This window comes from Rhea pennata, chromosome Z, assembly GCF_028389875.1.
Source record: "Rhea pennata isolate bPtePen1 chromosome Z, bPtePen1.pri, whole genome shotgun sequence".
NCBI lineage: Eukaryota > Metazoa > Chordata > Aves > Rheiformes > Rheidae > Rhea > Rhea pennata.
Genome location: NC_084702.1, coordinates 80267843 through 80293321, shown reverse-complemented (window position 1 = coordinate 80293321; position 25479 = coordinate 80267843). Strand labels below are relative to the sequence as shown.

General features: G+C 45.6%; 1 protein-coding gene across 1 annotated transcript in view; it reads right to left on the bottom strand.

Moving 5' to 3' along the window:
* DCC (DCC netrin 1 receptor) overlaps positions 1–25479 on the bottom strand; it is a 551739-nt gene that overhangs the window by 162914 nt on the left and 363346 nt on the right. The window contains exons 8-9 of the mRNA XM_062599476.1: positions 16382–16538; positions 7923–8077 (exon numbers count right to left, since the gene is read on the bottom strand). Of these exons, the coding sequence (XP_062455460.1) occupies positions 7923–8077; positions 16382–16538 (312 nt within the window). The remainder of the gene's footprint in view (positions 1–7922; positions 8078–16381; positions 16539–25479) is intronic.

Genomic DNA, 25479 nt, shown 5'->3' with positions numbered 1-25479 from the left:
CAGCTTCATCATACCCAGCTTCATCATTTCTTCCGAACCATAGACTTCTGGCTCTTGCCCTACTCCTCATCCTCAACATGTATTAAAGTTGGCATCTTGGGTTTTGGAGAAATATTGCAAGAACTAACCACCTGGCCGCTGTTTTTGATGCTCAGAGGGAGGTGGGAATCTGGCTTCAAGAAAGAGATGCTCAAAGTGTTTTTCTCTCCTCTTCTTTGGAGCATTTTCCTAAAGCCTTCAAGAAGCAGCACAAAATATGTTTTCATTTTTCTCTTTTTAGATCCCTCCTTGTATTTCCTTCTTGCCAGTTTTAATCAGAATCCCCGTGATGCATAGAGAAATACGCAGTCAGCTGGTAAGTGCTGATGGAGTCACCGAATCTGGCTTAATATACTGAATTTTGTTCCACAACAGAAACTAAGAACTTAATAGAAAATAGAAAGAAAATAAATAAAATCATGGCATTAAAGCTAACCAGACTCTGAAGAATAAAACAGCACGGGAATTCATAATTTCTATTTCATCTGAAATGAAACTTGGTATAAAAAAGCACAGGAAGCAAAGGACAAAAGCCTAATACAAATGCGTTCTTGGGTCTGAACCTGTCCTTCTGTCCCTCAAGAGAGCACAGAAGGTGGCAGAATGAGGGCAGCCTTGGGAGCTGGATGTCTGCAGGAGCCCATGCAATGTCCTCATCACCTGGCCAGAGCGACCACAGGCCCTAGCTGTGGTGCTCAACCATGTCCATGATGGGACCAAAGGTGTAAAAACCCCAATTCCAATAAACTTCCCTGTTACACTTTGCTCAAAGGAAAAAAAAAAAACAAACAGAAACAACAACAACAGGAAGCTCTAATTGCTCTGACTGCAACCTGGGAAAGTCACTCCAGCCACAAGCAAATGTTACTTACATAAGAAAGAAGAAGAAAAATTTAAATGCTCAGAAAAACTAAGCGTCTAGGAAGCCAGCAGCAGGAGTCCAAGTAAGAGAGAAAAACAACGTTGCTTCTGCCTTCATGCCTACCCCAACTTCCACAAAGGGAAGACACGTTTCATTAAAACCGAAAGCAATTGAAAATCTCCCCCCGCCCCAACCCTCCATGTAAATTACTCATAAAATTAAAGAACCATGTAAGAATGGCATAAAGTTACCCCAGGGTGTATTTTACTGAACCATTACGGAAGAGTACACACAAATGAGGAGGATATTAATGACTCTCCAGAACACATTTTTCAGTACTGCTTCGCACTTTTATCAAACGACAAGGAAAATTCACTACTGAAGCAATACACCGGAGATGCTTAAATTTCTGCCTGGCCTGTCTCTTCAATATACTGATAAACATCTCCCGTGCCTTTCCAAAGGCAGGCTGTCCGAAGCGGCAGGAGCCATTCACTATCCTGGAGATCTTTCTGTACGCACAAAATCTGGCAGGACGAGGTGGCAGGCTTGGACAGAGACAGGTTTTTCCTTTAAAGTAATAAATGTAATGTTGTTATAGACTGATGGATGAAGAGGAGGAGAGTGTGTCCTCAGTTCATCACTGTGACAGCCGACAGGGGACAGGCTGCAGCAGCAGAAGACACCCCATGCAGCCCCGTGACACCCTCATTAGATGAGACTAGCTACATTTTTTTTTTAATTACTGATTTCTTTTAGGCTGAGAGCTGGTGAGGATGGACAGGTTCTCACACTCCAGGCCAGGGAGGGCCGCTGCGCCATGCGGGAACCTGGCATACGTCTGACACACAGCGTGGGCAGGCCAAGGGCAACCGGGTGGCCCAGGCTTGCAGGACACCTCCAGGTGCTTGTGGGAGCCCACCAGGTCTAGGGAAATGCCATGACGTTTTTTGGGGCGCAGGAAGGTTTTTCCGAGCTCCTGCACTCGGAGCACTTTGCAAATGAGCAGCAGGAGGAGTTTCTTTTACTTCCACTCCAGGGAGTACTGCACCTGCAGAAAGGCAATTTTCTGCTCTGTTTTGCCAAAACCCTGATCTAGACACCCTTGGTGAGAGGCTTTATAAATTAACTGCAGTGCCTGACAGGCTTCTCAAAACACTGCACTGCTGTCGTTTCAGCCAGACCTTGGCTATCATGAGGCAGCAAAAATCTCTTAATGGTCTTGCTGGTAAAGGTTGGGTTTCCATGTATCATAAAAGATCCTGCTGTTTAAAGGTGACCGATCTCCTTGGTACAGGGCAGCCACAGCAGAAGCAATTACTGAGTTTGAGACCGTGCTTTTCTGCAATCGTGGCTGCCCCAGGAGCGCTGGCCATCTGCCACTAACGGGCTACGCGGCACCTCGAGACCCCAAGCAGCATCCGCCCTTGTAAGGGACAACTTCACCCTTGACCAAAAGCCTTAAAAGACCGCACAGCATATGTCCTGGGAAACGGGCAGATGCTTCTCGTCATAAAAGTGACAGATGGAGACATAAAAAGCACAAGGCTGCTGACCCATCATCTACCCACACCGGACATCGCATCGATCCCGGCTTTCTCGTAAGCCTTCCTCGCGGCGGGGGTAATAACCCTTCCCCCAGCGCTCCCCAGGGCTCTCCAAGGCGGGTTTTTCTTTTAAACCAGGAATGCGATTCAGCATTATTTTTATTGACAACACAACCATTGGTGTGACGGGAAGGAGCAGCCCAAGCAGCTGACGAAGACGCGATGGCAGCACTGGTGTCCTGCGAAACGCCATGCATCTGACCCCGGCAGGACTCGTGCTGCTTTGCTCCAGGACCCCACCAGCTTCCTCAGGGATGATGACTGGCACTGTGTGTACACTGGGGTCTAAACTGGATGAGTCTGACACAAGACTTCAAAAAATTCAATTACTCTAACACATGTTTATTCTGCAAACAGAATTTGCACAGGTCAACGTACGTGGAACTGATTATTGCTTGATGAAAAGGCACATCTACATGGGGTTAAAAGATATCCGTGCCTTCCCTTGGCCTTTTATGTGAAATTTCATAGCATTAATTTTAATAGCTTTTTAATTTTCTATGCAGTTTTGACATTTTGACATTTGACACAAGAAATGTATGTTAAAGTAGACTGCAGCTGAGGTTTTGTCTATGTCCTTTTAACATTCCCTTTGCAACTAATAACTTCAAAGAATATTGTCTCTACAGCAAAACTTGTACAGAAAAAGAACTCCAGCAGCTTCCGGTGCAATTGCTTTAATGTAGCATTGACTGCAGTTCTTGCTACTATTTGTCTCAGGTGCAGCCAGGAAGCAGTAAACAAAATTTTTCCCCACCAAAAATCGCAAAAAATGATGCTCTCAAATCACAACAGGATTGATTTCTGAGCACAGGTACACGCCAGCCGGTGATGGAAATTAAAAGCAACTACAAAAGTATCTAGACTAGTGCGGATCTCCATGATTTTACCAAAGTCGAACAGTCTCCTATGTAAGATCACGTTCTAGCTGCTGTAGGGCGTCCCATTTATTACCTAAGTCCACCCCAACTCTATATACTTCTGTGCCTAATGGCCACAGTCAGTGCTCTTGGGAAAGGGTGGGCTGGGCACACATCGGGATGGGTCAGTGTAAGGGACTGAAGGCAGAAGGATGGCACAGGCATCTAGGAGGCTCCAGTCTCAGATTCAGCTTCTCTGGAAATCTGGATGCCAATTTAATAGCTAAGATAGACGCCGAGCCTTAAGAATGTTGGCCCGAGTGCTTGTCTCTTCTTAGTAACATGCATTTATGCATTAGAACAACGTAACGACTCAGCTGGCTCTATTGCTAAGGAAGCCCAACCACAAGTCTGTCCGACACCACCTGGTAGATGTTTGCCTGCTGAATGTCAAGTAGAAGTTTGAATATCTGCTGAAACAAAGACCTGAGTGTCCTGAGTCCTCAAAATAAAAAGTCTATCGTGGTCAACTGAAAATATTTCTTCCAGCCAGGGGACTAAAAACAGATCAGGAAGTAATATTAACACTGCAGTAACCATAACGTGTCCCATGGAAGCTCACAGCTACCCACAACCACAGAGAACGCCACAATGCAATTTCCCGCTGTAAATGCTGATTTGACCAAGGAACCACCTTTCCTGTTCATATATTCCTCAGGAATTATTAAGCAGAAATGCTTTGACCGGATGACCCAAACCCTTTCAGGCGCTGACACGGGATTGTCCAGATCTGGTCCCACAAGTACTAACAGCCCCCAACTCCTGCTGCTGTCACCGAGACCTAATGGTGCACTGGGTGCTACAGAGGGCACCTAATCCAGCTCCGTTCAACACCTGGGAACAGCAGGACCAGTAAAAACATCTCCATCCTGTAGCAGCTCATGGGCAACGTGACAGGAGGAAATGGCAGGCCCACCACCTCCCTCAATTAAACAAGTTTCCACCTTCTTCAGTTCTCCCTTTTAACAGCAAGAAAGGTACTAACGCAGCATATCCCAGGCATCTGAAACACTGGTTTCCAACTCAGCTGCCGGGGCAAGGCAACTTCCCTTGTGCAACTGTGCTTACGTTTTTCTACTGGAAACAGGAACGTGCACAGATACCCCTGCCCTGCTGGGAACTAACAGCAAAAATGCCAGCGAGCCCTGCAGTCAGCACTCCCAAATGGCCCCAGGAAAGTTGCTGCTGATTTTACTCACTCTTCTCTTCACTTGGCTTCTCCGAGATGGGCAGAAGGATCCCAAGGGGAAAACCAGAAGCAGCAGAACATCCTTCTGCAGGACAGGACAGGGCCTGGAGCATGCAATGAAGAGCCGATGCTGCCCTGCTCACACAAACAACCTTAAAGTGGAGGGTGAAGGGTGAAAAACATTGAATCTCTGGCCCAAGCCCTCCAGCTGAGTCAGCTGAACGCGAGGGAGCCGTGCAGCGGCTCTGTGCGCAGGACAGGCAGGCGGGAGCAGCAGCCCTCCTGGCCGCCTCGGTGGGGAGTTGTTGGGAGGGTCCCCAGATTTGCTCCCTCGCCATAATCCAGGAGGTGGCAGACGTATGGAAACACAGGTGGGCTTCTGGGAGCCTCAGAAAGATGCAGTAATTAACTATTCTTTACGAAGCCCTCAAAGATCCCGACCTGCCTCCCTACTCACGTCTCTTCCTCCACCGACTACTTCGAATATGCGCGGCAGAGACTGCTTAGGAAGCTGGTCGGGATTCACAGGGCGGTGAGGAGAACGGAGCTGGTCCCGCGGCGGGGAGCGGGAGCACTAGGCTTCAAACCTCGGGAGGACCGGCACGGCTCCGCCGCTGCCTCCCCTGCTGCCGAGCTGCTTTAACACCATCTCGAGGAGCCAAAATAATAACTCACAAAGTCTCCACATGTGGTATGAAAAGATTAGACAAGGCTTAAGCAGTCAGGGATTTAAATCCTCACTGATAATGCTGTAGTGAAATTATATACCATAAAGGCAGAGAAAGAGGGGTTGTAGTTTACTAAAAAGAAAAAAAAAAAGGAGGGCGGTTTAATCTGGGGACAAAAACCTTCACATAAATGTAGCCCATATAGTCTGGATGATTATTTCAAAAGCTGGAACTTCTGCTGTTGATCTTTTAAACTGATTACTGAGAAAATGTATGCACTTTTAGAAACAGGCACTGACAGACATGAATTTCAGATGTCCTTTTTCATCAGCTTTTTCTTCTTTAACAATGCCAGATTGCATAATACTTCTGATATTTTCAAATAATGTGGAAATTCAATTTATGTGAAGCCATGTAATTTATTGTACAATAGTTACAGCATGTTCTAAGAGACAGCGCACGGAGGCTGACGGGTTTCCAGGACCAAAGAGAGTTGTCTCAAAATGATAAGATAATTTGGTCAACAGGAAGAAATGAAAAGAAAAATGGAAAACAATATTTTCTCCATGCTCAAACTTGACACTTCAGAGAAATTTCAAAGTTATTCAGTAAGAAAGATATTCCACATGCCTACACTTTGCATTAAGCAGAGGAGGCAATTCTGTGTCCTGCCAGCTTCCAAGCGTAACAGCAGGGGGTAGCGATGCATGGCTTTGGCTTGCATTTTGGGAAGGGGAAAGAATTTTCCGGAATGAAATATTATTTTACTTCTGTAAATCATACACATACAGACAGACATACCTATGATATATAGATATATATAAAGAAATATGTGCATTTGTGTTTCTAAGCATTATTGACAGTTAAAATGTTACCTTACTTCTAAAAGGCTCAGATTCATAACCTTATTTTCCCCCAAAAGGCCTGAAATGCAACCTTGTTTATGTTTGAACATGACAGTTGTATAACTGGAAATAAGTGCAGTAAGCGGCACAGCAATCTCAGAGCAGGAACGGAAGACATCTAAAATGCAAGGGAACTCAGAAAAAGCAGAAATCTAAATTTCTCAGGTGATACTTTGAAAACATCACTACTCACACAGGTTTGGGGTTGTTTAGGGTTGTTTCCTGGCTGGTGGCACGTGACCCGAATTCACATCTCCTGGCGAGCAAAGCTGCAGAGATCAGCTCACCAAGGAGCCTCCTCCAAGGGTGCCGGCTCCAGCTCTCGCTCCGAGCGGGAGCCTAGTGCTGGCTCCCGGCTTCCTATGCTCCAGGTCCAGCCTTCACGCCCACTGGGGCCACCACGCTCCCCATTTCCCACGCTCATCAGGGGATCTCCAACCCTGCCTCTGAACGCCCCAGCAGACAAGATGGTCTTTCCTGACGCTCTGTTCCTCCCACGCAGGAGCTCAACTGTGTAAAAGCCAGTTTAAGCCATCCCTCATGCTTGCCTTATGTATGACTTTTTTCCAAGCCCCTACTCCAGCCCCTGCCACGGAGATTCATCCCCATCTATGTTACCTGGCTGCAGCAACAAGTCACCTGCAGCCATGCATCAAGCAGACGCACTTTGTGTTTTCCCAGCACATGGTACCTTCATGCAACAGTGGGCTTTCAGACAAATCCTGCCTTTTGGTTAAAATCCGGTACATGGTAATGCGTGACCACGGCAAACAGTTTTTGTGGCTCTGTTAAGTGTTAGGTTTTCCAAGTTATTACCCAGGAAGAACGTATTCCGGCAAAGACTTACTGAAGAGATGTAAAAGGAGCCTCCCGCAAGCCACCCGTTTGGTCCTCCACGCCTTACGAACCAGCGGCTGCCAATATGCTCTTCTCAGACCGAGTAATTAGAGGTACAGCACCCAGCTCTACTTAAACAGGAGCTGCATCCACCCGAGCCACTAAAAACTAGGTATCATTCCTATTCTGATCAACAGGACTTCTGAACAACGAGTTTTGCTGTGGAAGGGCTCAAATAATGTTGCAGGCCTTTCTCTGCAGCATCCTTGGTCTGGGACAACGGATGGTCCGAGGGAAAAAAATGCCACAGAACAGACCAAAAGAAACCTTCTTTCCAGAGACCAGGCATGTGTGGAAACAGTTAAAATCAAATGAGACATATGAGAAAGAGAAAATTACCTACAGAAGAATGACTTTGAAGATTAATAAAACATATCTATAGCTAAACATTAACTAATACAAAATATTTGCTTTTAAACATGAATAAACCAAAGAGTTCACTCCAGTGGAAAGTCTGTGTATGTTCCAGTAAGTTTATAATGCATCTTGATTGAAAAAGAACTCCTTATTTATCAAAACAAAGGTTTTGTATCACATATGCTGCCACATAATAGAAGGTGGGAGGTATGATAATCAATGTCAGGACGCTAAGCAACAATATGCTGTTGCTGATCAGGCCAAATGCTCTGCAAGTACCTCCAGAACAACGAGGAAAAATTACTACAAATTTCGGAAGGGTTTTATTTACCAAGCAGAAGGGCTGTGCTGTAATATTTACTAGCAAATGCCATGCGAAAACCTTATATTAATGAATTATGGTAAATGGGGAGGTGCTGAAGGTGCAGTTCACCGTTAAAGCCGCCCTAGCCGAGACCCCGTTACTCTGCAGACTTACGCTCAGGCTGTGTGGCAACCTTGACGGGCTGCGAGCTCTCTCCGGGCCCCCACTCGTTGTAGGCCACCACGCGGAAGGTGTAGGTCTCCTCTGGCTTCAGGTTCCCCACTGTCAGCTGAAGCGTCCCAGCCTGAGACGTGTTGAGTGCTCGCTCTCTACATAAAATAAATAAATAAATAAATCACACAGGAAAATTAACTTAAACACGCATGTCGATCTTAAAGCACTACTCAGTTAACTGGATCATAGCTTGCAAGGTGCATTACTTATCGAACTTCATTTTGGGGCTTATATGTCTACAGGTTTTCTGTTAAGTTGATTTCTCCTTTAAAAAAATAATTCAAGTAATAAGGTCCATAGGAAATACTGCAAACACTAAAAAAAGGATTTGTGTTGTAACACTTCATAAGCAATATCCTATATTGGTTCTTTGCCTTCCTCAGTACAACAGGAAAGGAAAAAAGATGGAAAGAAACAGCTATGCAATAAAGGAAAACATCTGCGACGTAGAAAGTGAGATGCACGCGCATCACGAACACCTGGCTGACAGTGGAAAAGCAGGTCCTGACGGTTCTGCAGGCAGAGCCGGGTCCGTGCCCCCAGCAGCCCCGCGCCGGGCGCCTCCTGCCACCACGCCAGGAGCGGCAGCTCCGTCACGGGCAGCGGGATCACAGCACCCACCCTTTGAAGGGTGCCCTCGTCGTCGTCCCGACACCAGAGCTACGGGGGTGTCTGCGCTTTGGCACCAGCTGCTCTCTACTGGGTCAAGCTCTACAGAGCTGTGGGCTGGATATGAGAGCAAATGACTGATGAAAGAGATACAGACCTAGAATCATTAGCACAGGATTACCCAGGAAAAACACAATCTCTAAACAGAAGAGCTGAGTTTAAATTGGATGAAATCACAGTCATTTCATGGACAATCTGAAAACACAAGTAGGTAAAATTGCTTTGTAACTGATTTATTATGGATGGCATGCGTAGCTCTGCTCCTTTACTAGAAGCTCTCAGAAAAGCTAATGACAGTAACAAAAAAGGTAGATTTCATGCTGTGAAAAAATCATTTAAAACTGAATCAACTAATTGTCGAACGGTTGTAGTGCTGCCGCGGTTGTAATTGCTGCACCAGGTACACCAACAGCTCAGAGCACGCTGTTCCTTTGGGGAGCATTTCCATAAAATGCAATTTCTCAGGCCACAGCATATCCCATCCTATGAGCGTGGCATCTACCACTGCTCCAGCCTTCTGAGAACCTACTGAACCCAACTCTGGGGAGCGTACTCCAGGGAAAACTATCATATTGAGCCTTATCAGAGGCAAGGGTGGTTTAATACATCTATTCCAGCAGAAAGCTTTTTTGGTGACACTTGCCAAAGTGGAGCTGGGAAGGCTGCTGCTCTCAAACGAGGCGACTGGCAGGCAGAGCCTTTGCTCTTCTGAACAGAAGCTAGGCTAGGCTTCAGCAGCTCAACTTGTCTAATTTTATTCTCTTGCTGCTTCTCTCTGATTTCTATTTTCAGTTGTAGGAATCAACTTGCATGGCAAACGGCCTCTGTGGATGGGTAACAAGCTCACTGGCACCGAAAGCAGCACTCCTGCAGGCAGGTTCAGATGTCCTGTAACGTCTGAACTAAACAACAGCAAGCTTTCCATAAATCCTTTGAAATGAAGGAACTCATGGCGGTAACAAAATACACATCCTGACCTCCTTGCTGCAGGATTATGGGACTGTCAGCAACTGTATCTTACTGTATACATCTTTTTTGTCAGTAACAAAAAAGCCACAAGATGAACTTTCAGCCTCAAAATAGTGAGAAAGAAGTGAGAGAAGAAAGGAGGAGATGAAGTGATAAAAACAAACTCCAGTCAGATCTCTGTTTTAGTATTTCTCTATGGCAGTGCTACCTGTACTGATATATATATATATATATATGCGCACTTCTGGAAAAGTTGTAAATCTGCTCCCAGTATCTAGCCAAGAAAAATAAAAAAGTGCATGCACACATGTTGCACTCTGCGCATTTGAATTGCCCGTAGGGTGTTGTAATTTCCTGAGCTAAATCAAATCTACATTGCAGGCTAAAGGGGCTGGATCAGTCTCTCATCTTGCGTAGCTTGGGACGTAGGTGCAAAGCATTTGCACACCGTCACAAAAGCGCTAGGATGAGCGCGATGAAATTCTGATACAGCCCGTTCTGTATCTAACCCCGAAACTGCAGAGTAACAGAAAAAATCAGGCCCAGATCACAGGCACGAGCCCATCCAGGGCTGCTACTCTCCATCTCAAACCTACACGGGACGCTCCGCACCCGCTTGGAACCAGACACGTCAAAGGCAGCGCTCTGTAATTAGACTATACGTACGGCTGCATCGTTCCAAGTAACCTCAGCAGCTCCAATGCCCATTGCGTGCTGGGTGCCAGAGGTGTCCAGCTGCTTCAAGGACACACTGCGTGATGGGACCCTCGTGCTGATCTTGCTGGGGCCTGGAGCCAGAAACCACTCCAGCTGATAAACCCACATCCAGGCACAGGGTGCACCTCGGTCCTGTCGGCAGAGTGACAGATGCTACGCTGTGCTCAGGCTAGCCCTGTTCTCCAGAACCCACAACTGGGCAATCCAGTTCCACGGAAGCCAGGAGCTGTACAAGGGCCTGAGGACATCACCACGGTCAAACTGATGCACCTCATGAGCCGTCGTTGGCAGTGAGAGGGCTGAACCACTCTCAGGCCAGCCAGCTCACCCTACACAAAGCTGGTCGTATCGTTCCCAAGGTCGCCTCCAAGATCCTTCCGAAGGGAATGAGCTTAAGTCCAACGCCAGGCTCGTATGATTTGTTTCCAGTTCTGGAGCAGTTTTGAAGAGTGGAGGCTTCAGACTTCTCCTTCTCTGTACCTCAGAAAAGTACTGAACAAATTGAGGCTTTATATGTTTTGCTTTCTGTATTTTGGGGTTTCTAGCTGACAGGTGCAGAGTATCTCACAAATAAAGTGCTAGGAGCCTGGCCTCTGAGCCCAGAAGCATTCTTCCTCAAAACTGGAGACACGCTCATGCTCCTCACCTTGCACCTTGGGCTAATGGCCTGCGGCTGCCAGGTGCATTGCCTCCAAACACAGTCGTTTCCCTGATTCATTTTCAAGCAGTAGTGCAAGATCTTGCAAATTCAAACAAACAAACAAAAAAAAAAAAAGGAGAAGAAGAAGAAAGAAATGGACTGCATCAAAAAATAAATGTTCCAAATTTGCCTAAGGACAGGATAATAATGAAGTGAACACTGCATGACTGACAGAAATAAAACAAAAGAAAAGGTTGAACTTTCCCACTGCGCCTGCTGGGACCACAGGAATGGTCACAACAGAGCCTACCTAGGCTCATTCTGTGTCCCAACAGTGGCCAGATATCGGGGGCTTACAGAGCAATCAGAGAAACAGGATGGAAATACTGTGGTTATTCTCCTGGCATGGTATTCCTGGCTACGGATTACTGGAGTTTCTCACACACAGGTTGCACTCAGATCATCACAGGCACCTTGGTGGATCTAACTCCAGGTTGCACCCAGATCATCAGAGACACATTGGTGGATATACCTCCCATCAAACCGTCAAATCTCACCCTGAAAGCATTAATGCTTTGGGCTTCTGTGATATCCTATGGCAATGAATGCCACAATGCAATTATGAGTTGCAAGAAAAAATAGTAATTTATTTTTTCTGGTTTTAGACAGGCTGCCTGCCAATGTCACACCTGACAGTGACATCTTTTATGATGCCTTAAACCCTCCAGCTAGCAAAGGAAAAAGAAAGTTCTTTATAAATATAATAACCCTACACTTTTCTTTCTAAAATAGATGTCTAAAGCATGTCAGATGGATACTGTAAAATATGTGGCTATTTTCTCCCTCAAGTTTCAGCACAGATACTTGAAGTTTGATGAGAGGAATTGCACCCAGATACAAAGGCCATCGCCGGCTTCAACTTGCAGGGCCGGGATTAACAAGGCACAGATTTAGCATTGGGAGCTCCCAGGGGGTCCTGGAGAGCTGGTCCCTGGCTACATCTGCCGCTGAAGCCTACGGGTGCTACCATAGCGCAGGGCAGGCGATCAAAGCACCCAGCACCTCGGACCTCGGCACCTTTAAGTTTTGGGTCTTCTTAAATCTGGTCATGAAGAATAGTCTAAAAATAAAAGACCTTGCCTAAAGTCATTCAGTTCTTTGTAAAATGGAGGCTCCGACATGTAATTTCCAGTGAGTGAAGATCATGTTATATCACGGTATCAGCGTGTAAAAAAGATAATTACTGTTCCCATATATCTCTTAGGTGTGTAACTAATGCTTTTATAATGTTTCAAACACCTAATTAGTTACTTCAAGTAAGACAAGTCATGTTAATGTTCCTTGCTGTGAAATGAATACTATTAATTTTAAAATGGATGGACTTTTAGCACCTTGACTTCTTTCTTCAGCTCCCATTATCATTCTCCCATGAAATTATATAAAGTTCTCGATTATAATAAGCAAACCTCAAAACAAATGTAAATAGTTCATCTGGGAATGATATTTCAGAAGCCAAGCGAATCTTGAAGGTATGTTTTAATCAAATATAAGTTTTTGTATTCAATTAAGTGGTCCCTTGACTAATTTCTTCAGCCTGTATAATGCAGAAAGCAAATCTGCAAGCTCTATTGGCTTCTAGTGACCATCATGCAGCTATTAATCTGTGAGTAGAAAAAGTTCTAGTGAATGGTTGTGAATGTTTATCTGCATATAATCTTAAAATAGTCCCAATCTTGCAAGAGGACATTGTGCCAGAGATTTTTATGTTGAAATGGAATACTACTACTATTTTGAGGGGTCTTTTTCTTTTTTTTTTTTTTTTTTTTTTTTTTTTTTTTTTTTTTAAGATAGGGAGCATTTAATTTCCTTTATTGGGAAAAATATTTGCTAACAGTCATTAAAAAAAAAAAAGGATGGATACTAATCAGAATCCATTATTCAAACCAATTTGACATTTTAAAGGTTGTAATCAAAAAACCAAGCTGCATTTTTAGCCCTTGTGTCTTGCCTGAAACAGGAGCAGGAATATATTGTTGCATAAATGTTTCTCACTTCTTATAAAAACATGCAGTGGATTTTTAATTTTAAAATCTAAACATAGTACCGTAAATTCTCACAGAGAAGGCAGAATTACTTTAAAACTATACATAGGTAATTACGTGTATCTTGAGGTTGTACTGGAGGAGTTATTTGGGGGTTTAGAGACGTATATAAGATCAAGAGCAAATCAGCAAAAGTAAGCACTGTCTTTTTCTTTGTGATAGCGCAGATACTCCGCTATCGTATGAACAGCTTGACTTCAGCAAGGCTTTTAACACTGTCTCCCATGGCATCCTCCTAGAGAAGCTCAGGAGGTGTGGGTTAGAGTGGACAGTGAGGTGGATTGAGAACTGGCTGAAAGGCAGAGCGCAGAGGGTCGTCATCAGAAGTGCAGAGTCTAGTTGGAGGCCTGTGGCTAGTGGCGTCCCCCAGGGATCAGCACTGGGTCCCATCCTGTTCTCCTTCTTCATCAGCGACCGGGATGAGGGGACGGAGTGCCTCCTCACCAAGTTTGCTGATGATCCCAAGCTGGGAGGAGGGGCTGATACAGCTGAGGGCTGTGCTGCCATTCAGAGGGACCTGGCCAGGCAGGAGAGCTGGGCAGAGAGGAACCTCCTGAGGTTCAACAAGGGCAAACGCCGAGTCCTGCACCTAGGGAAAAATAACCCTAGGCACCAGTACAGGCTGGTGCCTGCCCTGCTGGACAGCAGCTCTGCAGAGAAGGATCTGGGAGTGCTGGTGCATGACAGGTTGACCATGAGCCAGCAATGTGCCCTTGTGGCCAAGAACACCAATGGTCTCCTGGGGTGCATTGGGAACAGGGTTGCCAGCAGGTTGAGGGAAGTGATCCTGCCCCTCTACGCAGCCCTGGGGAGGCCTCATCTCAAGTACTGTGTCCAGTTCTGGGCTCCCCAGTACAAGAGAGACATGGAGCTACTGGAGAGAGTCCAGCGTAGGGCTACAAAGATGATCAGAGGGCTGGAGCACCTGCCCTATGAGGAACGGCTGCGAGAGCTGGGCCTCTTCATCCTGGGGAAGGGAAGACTGAGGGGGGATCTGATCAATGTGTACAAGTACCTGAAGGGAGGGTGTCAAGAGGACAGGGACAAACTCTTTTCAGTTGTCCCGTGTGACAGGACAAGAGGCAATGGACAGAAACTGAAGCACAGGTAGTTCCGCCTGACCGTGTGGGGGAATTTCTTCCCTGTGAGAGTGATGGAGCACTGGCACAGGTTCCCCAGAGAGGTGGTGGAGTCTCCTTCTCTGGAGATCTTCAAGGCCCGCCTCGATGCAACCCTGTCTAACATGCTCTAGATGACCCTGATTGAGTGGGGAGGTTGGACTAGACCATCTCCAGAGGTGCCTTCCAACCTTACTGATTCTATGATTCTACAAAATATCAAGGCCTATATGGACCAATGCTCACTGGTTTAGAAGCTAAACAAAAAGTGAAGGACGAGAGAGAAGGTGCCAACAAGAACAGGAACAAATGAACGGTCCGGCAGAGAGTGGACCCCAGCCCCTAGTCAGACCAGGGACCACAGTGGCACAAAATAAAACCTAGCAAAAGGTCGTGTTTTAAAGGGTGATTATTCACAAATTCCAGACTTTGTAGAAGATGTGAAATGTGAACCCAACAGAGGTTCATTAGATATTGAATCTGGCCCATTTGGTGAGCACTCAGAAGAAAAAGTCTAAGTTACCTTGCAACTGAACATGGGCCAAATGCATATCCACACACTGCCGATTCCGAGTAAAGATGGAAACGGATCCCACATTCCCACCTGCAGGAGAATCTGGAGGCCTAAGCCTCGCTTTCTACGGTGGTGTTGAAGCCCAACCTATCTCACCGAGGTGCTTTGCTCTTCCGCTCCCTATTTTACGTTTTTCTTCAGAGGCGATTTGGGCTCTCTGGCCAGGCAGAAGACACTCGCCCGCATGCCTCTGGAGGAATGACGCCCATTCACCCGCGCAACGCTCCGCCGAAGATCCTTTTCCTCTCCCAAGCCCGAAACGCGGGATTTAGGCATCTGCGGCCTAAAAGCACGAAGCTGCGTGTTTGTGTTTTAACAGAAAATTTACACAACATCCTAACAAATATCCGCCTGCTGGCGGATCCCGCTGCTGACATCTGCTGCTCCTACTCACCTTCTAAACCACCGCCTTTGGCTGTCAGCGAGCAGCCCGAAACACCTCACTTCTTAGTCGGAGTTGTCATCCCTAGCAGAAGCTTTCCAGAGGACAAATGGATTTTGCAGCTGCTTATTTATTTCCTGGTACGTTTACGGCTCACTTCCTCCCATTCCGGGAAACCTCTCACCTCTCCGCGCTCTTTCTGGTCACCGGCAAGAAAAGTTGGGCTGACGCCGGCCCAGGCTGGGAGAGGCGGCCGGGGGGGGGTCGCTGGTGACAGCAGCGCTCTGCCGCGTAAGCACGTCCCTCGTGCCCAACAGGTTGCAGAGGGCTTTACCAACGCAAAGGAAACAAAAGCTAGTGCCGAGGATGACAGACCACGTACGCTTCAGCTTGTTTTCTGATTAAACACAGCTTTCTCTCCAGGTGCCCTCAGAGCGTAGGCGTGTGCATGTCCCCACCGGGCCACCAGCGCCGCGGGGTGGAGGACAGCACGCTCCAGGGCGCAATGTGCGGGAAGAGCAAAATACCAGGTTTCTCAAGCCTCAGACAACTTTCTAAGTTAGGAAAACACAACAAAACCCAAGTAAACACGCCATACCTTTCTGAGCGCGTAAAATGAGCCCACAATGCCGGGCGATCACGCAAATGGCGAATAAAAGTGTGTGGGGCCGTTCCTGCAAAACAGCCATCTAGCCTGCAGCTCCAACGCACCTGGCCAGGACAACCCTGGCTCGTCCCCTTTTACTTGCAACAATGTAAAACCTTCATACAGCCCTGGCCTGGCTTATTTCCAAGACTGTACACCGTTTGCACTAAAGGCAGGTCTCCTCTCAGGTTGATTAGAGCTCACCAAAGTCACCTCTGCTAGAGATGCGAACAAAACTTGAGCCTGTGTCTTCAGAGCAAGATGAAAAGTAAAACACGGAGCTACTAATATTTTATGTTAGACAGCTGAGCTAGAGCTGGGGAGGCAAGATCCACGGGCATCACTGTCATCATAAATCGTCCCTAACACCAAGACGATGAGCACTGTTATGAACTCATACGACATCTACAAGATATATCCTGCAAGGAAAGACATTCACGTTGGTTCTCCCCATGGGGAGGAGAAGACAAAGCTGCCAGGATCACTTGCCAGGTACTTTTAAAGCCTTCAGGCCCTCTTAGGAACGCGCCCACGCAGAGGAGGGCGGCGGGACACTCGTGCGCTCCCGCCGGCAACACCTACCTGTTGATGCCTTCCCTGGAGAAGTAGACTGTGTACGCCTGGACGCTCCCTCTCACGTCGACGGGTGGGCGCCAGCTGAGACGGACAAACCGACTGGAGACCAAGACAGGGACGACATCTCGGGGGGCAGAGGGGAGGACACTGGAGCTCGGGACGGCTGGAGGGGAAGGAGAGGCGTCAGTCAGAGAGGCTGGTGGCACCGGGGGGCTGGGGCTCGGGGCGAGCGTGGTAGTGGACACAGCTGAGGTGTCACCAAACAGAGGGCCAAGGTGACATGGGAAAAGTGTGAACAAAATGAAAAAGGGATAAAAGAGAGAGAAAAGAAAAAACTAACAGTAAAATCACACCTTAAATATACCACCCTGAACCATTCATAACCCTGAAAATCAAACAGCAATAAGCAAAACACAGAGGGCTTCCCATGATACTTGGAAATTATTTCTTGTACATGTGACTACGGAGTCTGATACGCTGCTTTACTCACGCATGTTCCGCTATTCTTGTCTTTTATGCCCAAAGCTGCTGAAGCATTTTACCTCACAAACAAGCAATAACTTACTGCTCAAAACTGGATGTCTATAAACCCACAGAGCTGGGGAAAGTAGAAAAACGCAGAGTCCAGCACATGACTTACTAGATAATTGCATCAAAGCAGGATAAAAAGAAAAGGAAAAAGACACTGAAAGTTATATTAACCTTGATATGTACGGAAAGGTGCTCAGTCTATGTGCAAAGTCCAGAAATGGCTCAACTGCTGATTCCAGCAGTAAAATATGTCTTACAAAGGTATCTCTTGACAGAGTTTAAGAGTCTGTGAGCTCTTCATGAAGCATTCATGAAAGCTGGTCTACCAACACACATGAACAACGAATTAAATATTTAATTTATTATTCAGTAATAACGCCAGTGGTCAGCTATATCCTGATCTAGCACATGCACCTCAGGGATCGTCTGCAGTCACTTCACCTTCTCCGAGGCCAAACATGCAGCACTAGGCTTGATTTCACCAGCCAAGGCTGCCATGAAAGGCAGGTTTGGCCACTGGTTTCAAACTAAGAAGCAAACTCTTTTCATAATTGCAGGTCATTTTTGGTCAGTCCTTGTGTATATATTGGTTAGTTACTGTATTAATAGAATTAATTTACTGTGAGATCATTAAAAGCCTTGAATTATCTAAACAGCTTATAAAGGATAGCTTTATACAAAAAAGTGACATTCACTAAATACTGGCTTAGCATTTTTATTCTCCCTAAGCTATTATTAACACTCATTAATATTATTATAATAAATAATAAATACTATTACCTCTTCCATATTGTCATCAATCCAAAAAAAGAGGGAATTAAGGAATTTCCCAGTGGCATTTCCAGAGTAATGATGTGTGGAAAGAAAATATTAAGCCATAGTCTCAGTTCTCTTGGCTGCACAGTTGTGATACAATATTTGCACTGAGATTGTGTTTAGCATCCTTAGTCATGGGCCACTGATCTAAATAATGTGCAAACAGAAGACTAAGTATAATTCTATGTACATATATACTAGAACGACACAACTATTTTGCTTCACAGTCAGACTGAGCAGATTTGGGCTTCTGATCTATTCTGTATGTTGACTTAAGTATTATAAGCATGAGTGCACTGTCTTCTTCTAACGAGGACTCAATTAGGTGAACATCATTAGAGAAGTACCAAGGGCAAGATCTAAAAAAACACAGACACATATCTACAAGGTTTTTTAGTGGAGTTTGGGTACCCGAATCACAGACAGTAATTCAGTAAACTGCCCATTACTAGCTACTTTGGTATCTGAGGGTCTGTGGAAACTCTCAGTTCCTCCACACAATATAGAGGTCTCTGGTTCCCTCTGCTGAAGAGGCCTCTTCTTAGTTGAGCAGGGCAGCATGGCACCACTCTTCCATCGAGGTGACGTTGTATTCAAAAACTTGTGGGAAGGTGAGCTCTAAGTCCAGACATCTACATTCAGTTGACTAGATTTTTGGGTCTACGTACAAGCTTGGTGTCTAAGCTCCCACTATAGAAAATTGGAGATGACAGATGATGGAGTCATTGGATAACACAGATGGTGGAACCTAAAGAGCTCCTCAAGCTAACAAATAGCAGGAGCTACCTTTAAGCATGCCAAGTAAGTATCTGAAGAGCGGAGCTGAGTCTCTACCCTCAGTGTCCTTGCACAGGTGGACCCTGCGGAGTCTGATCTGGTAGCCACGCTCGGAGCATAAACACACAGAAGTAACCAAGATGCTTACAGCAGAGAAATTACATCCATTTATCATTTGATAATGTTCACCTTGAGTATAATTCCTAATGGTTACAATATTTACGAATGGGAGAACTGGGTTACAGGTGACGCTTCCCCACCTGCTGGCATCTGCATCCCTTGGCCCAGTGCTTGCAGGTTTGGGTCTATCTGGCGTGTATGGCCCTTTGGCAACCACCTGGGTCTGCCAGCTCCACTCCCAGGGCTCAGCTTGGCCGCAACAGCGATGAGCCACCACAGCTATAACGTCCTCCTCTGCTCTGGGCCATTTGTTCTTGCTGTGGCCTTTTCCCTGCCAGACTATGCAAACTGACCTTGAGAAATTATTTTTGCAAACAACTCAAACTTACTAAAATACTAGCAACAAACTCAGGTGAAAAGCTGCTAGCCGAGGATGGACATTCTAGTCCACTACGTATGTATTTTACTCCAGCTTTCAGTAAACTGTAGAGCTATCACTGACAAAAGCAATTTCACTTTTATTTTTGCTAGCCGTGAATAGCAAACATATATATAGTACAATAGCACAATACAGAAAGAAATACAACTTGAAATTATCTCAGTAAGTAATACCTGAAATCCTTCAGTCTTTCATATGACTACACAAGATCAATCCACTACTTGTTAAACTGTCTTCATTGGAGTTTGACAGGGTCTGATTTTAGCCTGACATGGTTTATTTAACTCCTTATTAAGTTTAGCTTTCTCTGCTCTCATGGCAGGGGGAATAATCATCTACCTCTGCACACGTGAGCATGAAACATTACTGCTCTGATTCACCTTCCACAGGCATAAATGACTACATAACAGAGGAAAAGCTGAATCTACGCCAATCGGACCTGACTTTCACGTGTTTCCATTTAAGAAGACAAATGCAGCATCTCATATCCAGAACCCCAAACTCCCGTTATTTTTAAGCCAGAATCCATCGTAATGTCTGCAATTCTCTCATTGTTTTTAAGCAGCTAATGGCAAAACTTGCTCTGATCTAACCTGTGCAGCTGCATTTAGCACTGGAATTTGCTGCCTCTTCTTCTCTCACGGCATGCGAGCAATGCCCATTCAGCAGCACTTCCCACGTATTGCAGTCACAGGCTACTAGTAAATATTGGAATATGGGACCTAGCTCAGAGAGACAAACACTGCTTTTGTAAATGTTGCTTTAGCATGGCTGCATGCAGGGTAGTGTTGCTTTCCTGCAAACCCAAGAAAGGAAGAATGGAAAAAGTTACTGCAGCTCACATCCTATTTCACCCTTATGATGTGAAAAACTGTGCTGCAGCCTCAATAGCTGACGTGCTCACCTAGCAGTCTGCACACAGCAGGAAGCAGATCCTAGCAGCAGTACCTCTATCCTTTAAATAACACCAGTGAGAGACCAGCAAAAGCTTATGTTGGGTGTACTAGAAGAGATGATGAATGAATGGACATCTTCTGCCTTGACGCTCACATTCCTCTCAACATACAGATAGCACCTAATTGACTAGCCGACGTGAACGTCCTGCCAAAACCTCTAGTTGTGAGTTCTAGTCACATCCCATCTCAACATGCTTCTGTGGGTCATTCACATCATCTGGTTTCCGGGCTGGCATCAACCTATCTTAAATTGAAAGTATCTCATCATCTACGTTCTCTTCTCTTCGCCATTTCAGTAACGAGCGATTTTCAGGCGTTACAGGCTATCCAATGCCTGACACTGTATATTCACATTTCAAAAACTCCATTTATTATGATTGAGAAGTTACTAGGCTTATAGAAAATATTGCTCTTAGATCTCAACAGGCAATTATAAAATTGATCTAAAAGCTCTTCTAACAATCTTCATTAAGGACTAAGTCATGAATTCATGAGATTGACCCTACTGTTTTTAAAGCAATAAAGATGGGCATGTGTTTAGTCACTCATGTTTAATTCATAAAAAAATGTAAACTTCTTAAACATATACTGTGTTGCCACATCCCTACATTTAAAATAAAACAGAAAATCTACTGTAGGCTATCTATACCCTTAAAATGCTGTCAACTAAAGCTAGTTGATAAGATTTGAAACGCAACACTTTTTCAGCAAAAATGAGAAATCTGCCACACTTCGAATCTTCAACCAGCTCTCCTGCTGCAAATCAAACTTTCCCTGAATATCCCACATACCCTGATGCTGAAATACATTTCAAGATGTTGCATGAAATTTTTCAAAGATGCTGCATCAAAAATTTTTGATGTTTTCTAACAACTATTTTTCAATTCCTCAATATGAACTTTTTAACTATAGAGAATTTTTTATATTTTTCTTTTTTAAAAGACTTCTTAAAATTCCACTAAATGTATTTAAACATACAAGGAACGTACGGGCCTTAAGATAAGCCTTTTACTTCAGGAAAACAAGATGCTTCATTCAAATTAAAATAGAAATCTTTTGGATTAATTCAAGTCTCCCCCACTCCAACTCGCCTCAGATTTTTCTTGTGTTTAGCACTTGAAATCGATTATTCATAGAGCAAGAATTTCAAGAATGACATAAGAATATGAATTTGTCCTCATCTCCCAATCCTCAGAGTTAAAAGGAAAAGCTATTTGCATGGAATTTTAATTCCAGAAGTAACATCAAACACGTAATTACTGTCTAGTGTTACTCTCCATGCTCATATTCTGGTGAGTTCTGTCTTTTGTTATATTCCTGTATTCGGGGAATTTAGTCATTTTTCAGAACCTCTTTGACACTTCTTCCATCGAAGATGTAACTGTAAAAAAATGTAACTGAAAGAAAAGCAAACTGCAGGATCATCTGTAACTCAAGAGTTACCACATATGCAACACTTAGGAACTGCAAAAGCGAGGCACTCTTCCACTAAAATAAGCTTACATTAAGCAGATGTGTAACAGTTACCAATTTTGGCTCATTCTTCATCTTTTAGGATGTAGAAATTTTTGAAAGAACTGCTCTCATTTCATTTTACAGAATACCCGTTTATTTTAATGGTGCAATGTCATTAAATCTCCTAACTGCAGGCTGCTTGGGAAGTTTGGGGGACAGCAGTGATTTCTGATGCCGGTCATTGGGGAGGTCATGGACCGTCACCGGCTCCAGCCAACACGGGCCACAAGGTAGCCGCAGCCCACTGCGACCTCACCTTCCATTTTTAATAGAAAAAAAACCACCACAATCAATAAATATTCATTTATATTAGGGAAGGAAAAGAACAACTTTGAACAAAAGCAACACCGAGCAGGCGTGGAGAGTGCAAACAGTCTAATTTCACATCGTAATTAGACTGAATCGATTTCACATCGCCAAGCCAGGAACCACTCCAGGGCAGAAGGTACATGCCGGAGGAGGACCTGCACGCGGGCCCGGTATTTGACGCAGGGGTCACAGGCCCGTTAGCGATGGCAAGCCGTGCCATATACATCTTGAGAGGAGAAAGCAAGGAGAACTGCTGCATTTTACACCATTACTAGCCCAGCCAGCCACTTCTAAAACCGAGCAGTGATCTGCAGCATGGATGTGGACGCATGCCAATGGGACGTGGACCCAGGCCTGTCTTGGCCAGTCAAGGGTCTCCAGCCCTCCCAGGTTAAGTGACAAAGTCAGGGAGAATCAGTGAAATACAGAAAACCAAACCAAGCCCAGTGTTTCAGCCTGGCCATTAAGTAACACTTTACTTGAAATAGGTGGTAAATAAATTTTGATCTTGTTTCTAACAGCTTGAAGAAAATCAGATGTTGTATCAGATGACTTTTAGGTAGGTAGAAATACATAAAACTATCTCAAATATGTATTGAATCAGACACATTACTGGTAGCTCACTACTTGTGGTCAAACAAAATGCTCTGCTCTGTGCGAACCACTCCTACCACCATTTGGGGGGACAACACACAGATCTTGTCCCTTCCCGTTTCCATCCAGCTTATGAACCAGACAACGTGTTCTCAAAGTGCTTAATTTTAAAGCATCTTCTTCAGCCGTCAAGTGTTTAAACCCCTCCTCCAAACGCAAGCAGAGATCGTGTCTGCGCAGCTCATACAGGAGTGGATGTACATTTGATTTCCCCGTGCATCGCATTTTATCCAATGACATCGAGCACTTGTCACAACGTCAGCGTACACTGGTGTGTGTTTAAAAATTTTTAGCCCATATGCCATGATATTAATTTACCAAATAAAAGATCTGTCCTCCTTGTCATAGGGACTCTCTCCCTCCTAGCTCCTTGCACAGCTACTCATTACTACCTCGTGCCATAAAGGGGCTCCTACACACAAGGCACGCAGTACTAATTCTTACTGTGCTTCTTTTATGACAATAAAAATACCTTGCTATAAATCGCTACGTTCACATGTGTCAATAAGGCCTGATGTCCCCACCAGAGGAATTTGCTCCTGACTCAGCATCCTTCAGGATTCAGCCAGAAGCTCTTTCAAAACAACATACACCCATCTGCAATGGGAAATCTCCAAGAGACTTGGGAGACCCCAACAACGGCCTCTGCCTGCTCCTCTCCTTGTGCCACGTGCAAGCCAGCATCTGGCTGAGCTTTATGGCTCCTCTCATGACAGCTACCGCTGCCAGAAGGTTAAGCAAACATCTGACCTCGAAAAGCAACTCGCTCATGGAGTTGTCCCATGTCTCAGACCATCCCACGCGAGCATCACTTGGCCCTACATCGCAATGGATTTTAAATCCCTGAGGGAAATGGGTTATGCCAAGAGTACCTTGGGTGATGTCTGACCTGAAGCATTTCCACCAGGTTGTGTCAAAGCCTGTCACTGAGAGCTCCTGGCTTTGTCATAGAGCCACCAGAGTTACCGGATGGACATGCTATGCCCATGCAAGGCCTCCAAGATCTGCTTGCTGCGTGGAGGGGCAACAGAGGGAAGGAGGAGGAAACATCACATGTTTAATAGATTTTGAAGATTTTCATGGATGGGCCTTGCAAACATCTCAAGGCCAAAGAATGGGCCTTGCAAACATCTCAGCACATTCCAGACGAAGGGGCTCAGCAAGAGAGAAGATGAGGAGGAAAGGTAAGAACAACTGCTTTCCACAGACAGCTTCTGAGCATTGCATGGAGCCAACAGGGTGCATATGCACTGCAGCATTCACACAAGTCAACCCAAAAATAGGGAGGAGAAAAGGTTTATCTCCTGCCTCCATGTCTAATGGCAAGGTCACGCTGTCAATGAAACAATACCTACAGAGCTCTCTTTTTACCCCTGTAAGTGCAAACAGCACAATTTTGGGATTTCGTTCTGAAATTTCACAACAAAGGCAATACTATAAAACTCCAGAAATTCCAGTTAATCTAGAGCAGTTCTGTCCAACGGTTACACTAAAAGCTATTTTATGGAAGATGAAAGCCAGGCACTTATCTGCTGCTAAACGTGCTGAATGACACGTTGCCCGTTGCAGGGGTTAAGTACGACATGTTTGGACCAGCAGCTGGAGGCAGGCAGGGAAGGCAAGGAGAAGACCTCCGTGCAAGGGCAGCAAGAGAGCAAGGGCTTGTTAGGATAACAGTGGTTGCGCTGTTGCAGCAAAACTGCTCGTTCACAGCGAGAGAAAAACGTTTTTGTTCTTCTCAGATCATCACCTATCGGCACCAAAGAGCAGGCAGAAAGCAGGCCAGGTCCAGGCGACGAAGCCGAAGTGCTGCCAGCAGAGTTTGGAGGATGCAGTGTGCGAAAAGCGGTGTGGTGGCAGCTCTGCCAGGAAGAGGGAGACTGGGTTGATCTCACGTGCTTCTGGAGAGCAGGGTGCTCGCCGCCCCGGCCTCAGGCTCCCGAGCCCAGCACCCTGCAGCACACGCACACATGGCCCCTGCCTGCTGGCTTATCCTAGCAATTCTCCTATAAATAACGCCCAACTACTTCCCTATCACTTAACTGCCATTAAATCTTGAGATGTTTCTGTCTGCAGACCTGAGCGTGCTCTGGACATGGCTCTGCTCTCTGGCGGTTCTCCGGGGGGACTTGGGACAGGCCGGGCCGTGCACAAACGGAAACTTCTCTCTTCCCGCACGTGAGAAAGAGGAGGATCGGTATACACACATTTGCGTAAATATTATATGTCGTTTCTTCAGTCTGTCAGCTAAGAAAAGCTAAGAAAATTTGCAAAGAAAAAATCAGTGGCAAATACGGCCCTAATGGCTGCTTACATCCACGCAGTGCTTTGAGCCTATTCATTAACTGACACTACGCACGAATAGAAGAGAATAGAATAAAAAGAAAAATATAAGAAAAAGGCAAACCCACCAGTGCTCGGCTCCGCCGTTTCGAAGCGGTGCCCTTGCTTTTGCCTGCAGTGCTGCGAGGGCAGCGCTGGCGTCGCTGCGCAGGTGACATCTGTCACCGCCGATTAGTCACCAAGAAAAACGAGGGGGGCGAGGGGCAACGCTTTGCTGATTGCACAAAATTCAATCACCCGCAAACGCTCCCTGAGGAAACGTCGGTCAGTTCATCCAGTCCACCGTCGCCGATCCAAGGCACGATAGCTGCCACACACCGAAAAAGCAGAAACACGCTACAGATTTTTAAGGTAGCCAAGAGACTTCGTGGTCAAATACCGAGAGCATGAAACAGAAACCATAAATGCTGGAATCTTCGATGACGTTCAAAACGCAGCGAGGGCAGCGTGATCGTGTTTGTTATTTCTGCATGGGAAATTCAGCAGTGCAGCAGGTATTTCTGTCAGTGATTAGGAGAACGATGGGCTGGTCAACTATCTGCCACTGCTCTTCATTAGCTTATCAGCCCCTTCTTCCGTCCTGTGGTCAGCAGCTCTGTGCAACAACACGCTGCGCTCAGGTCCTAAGCGCTATGGCTGCCTCA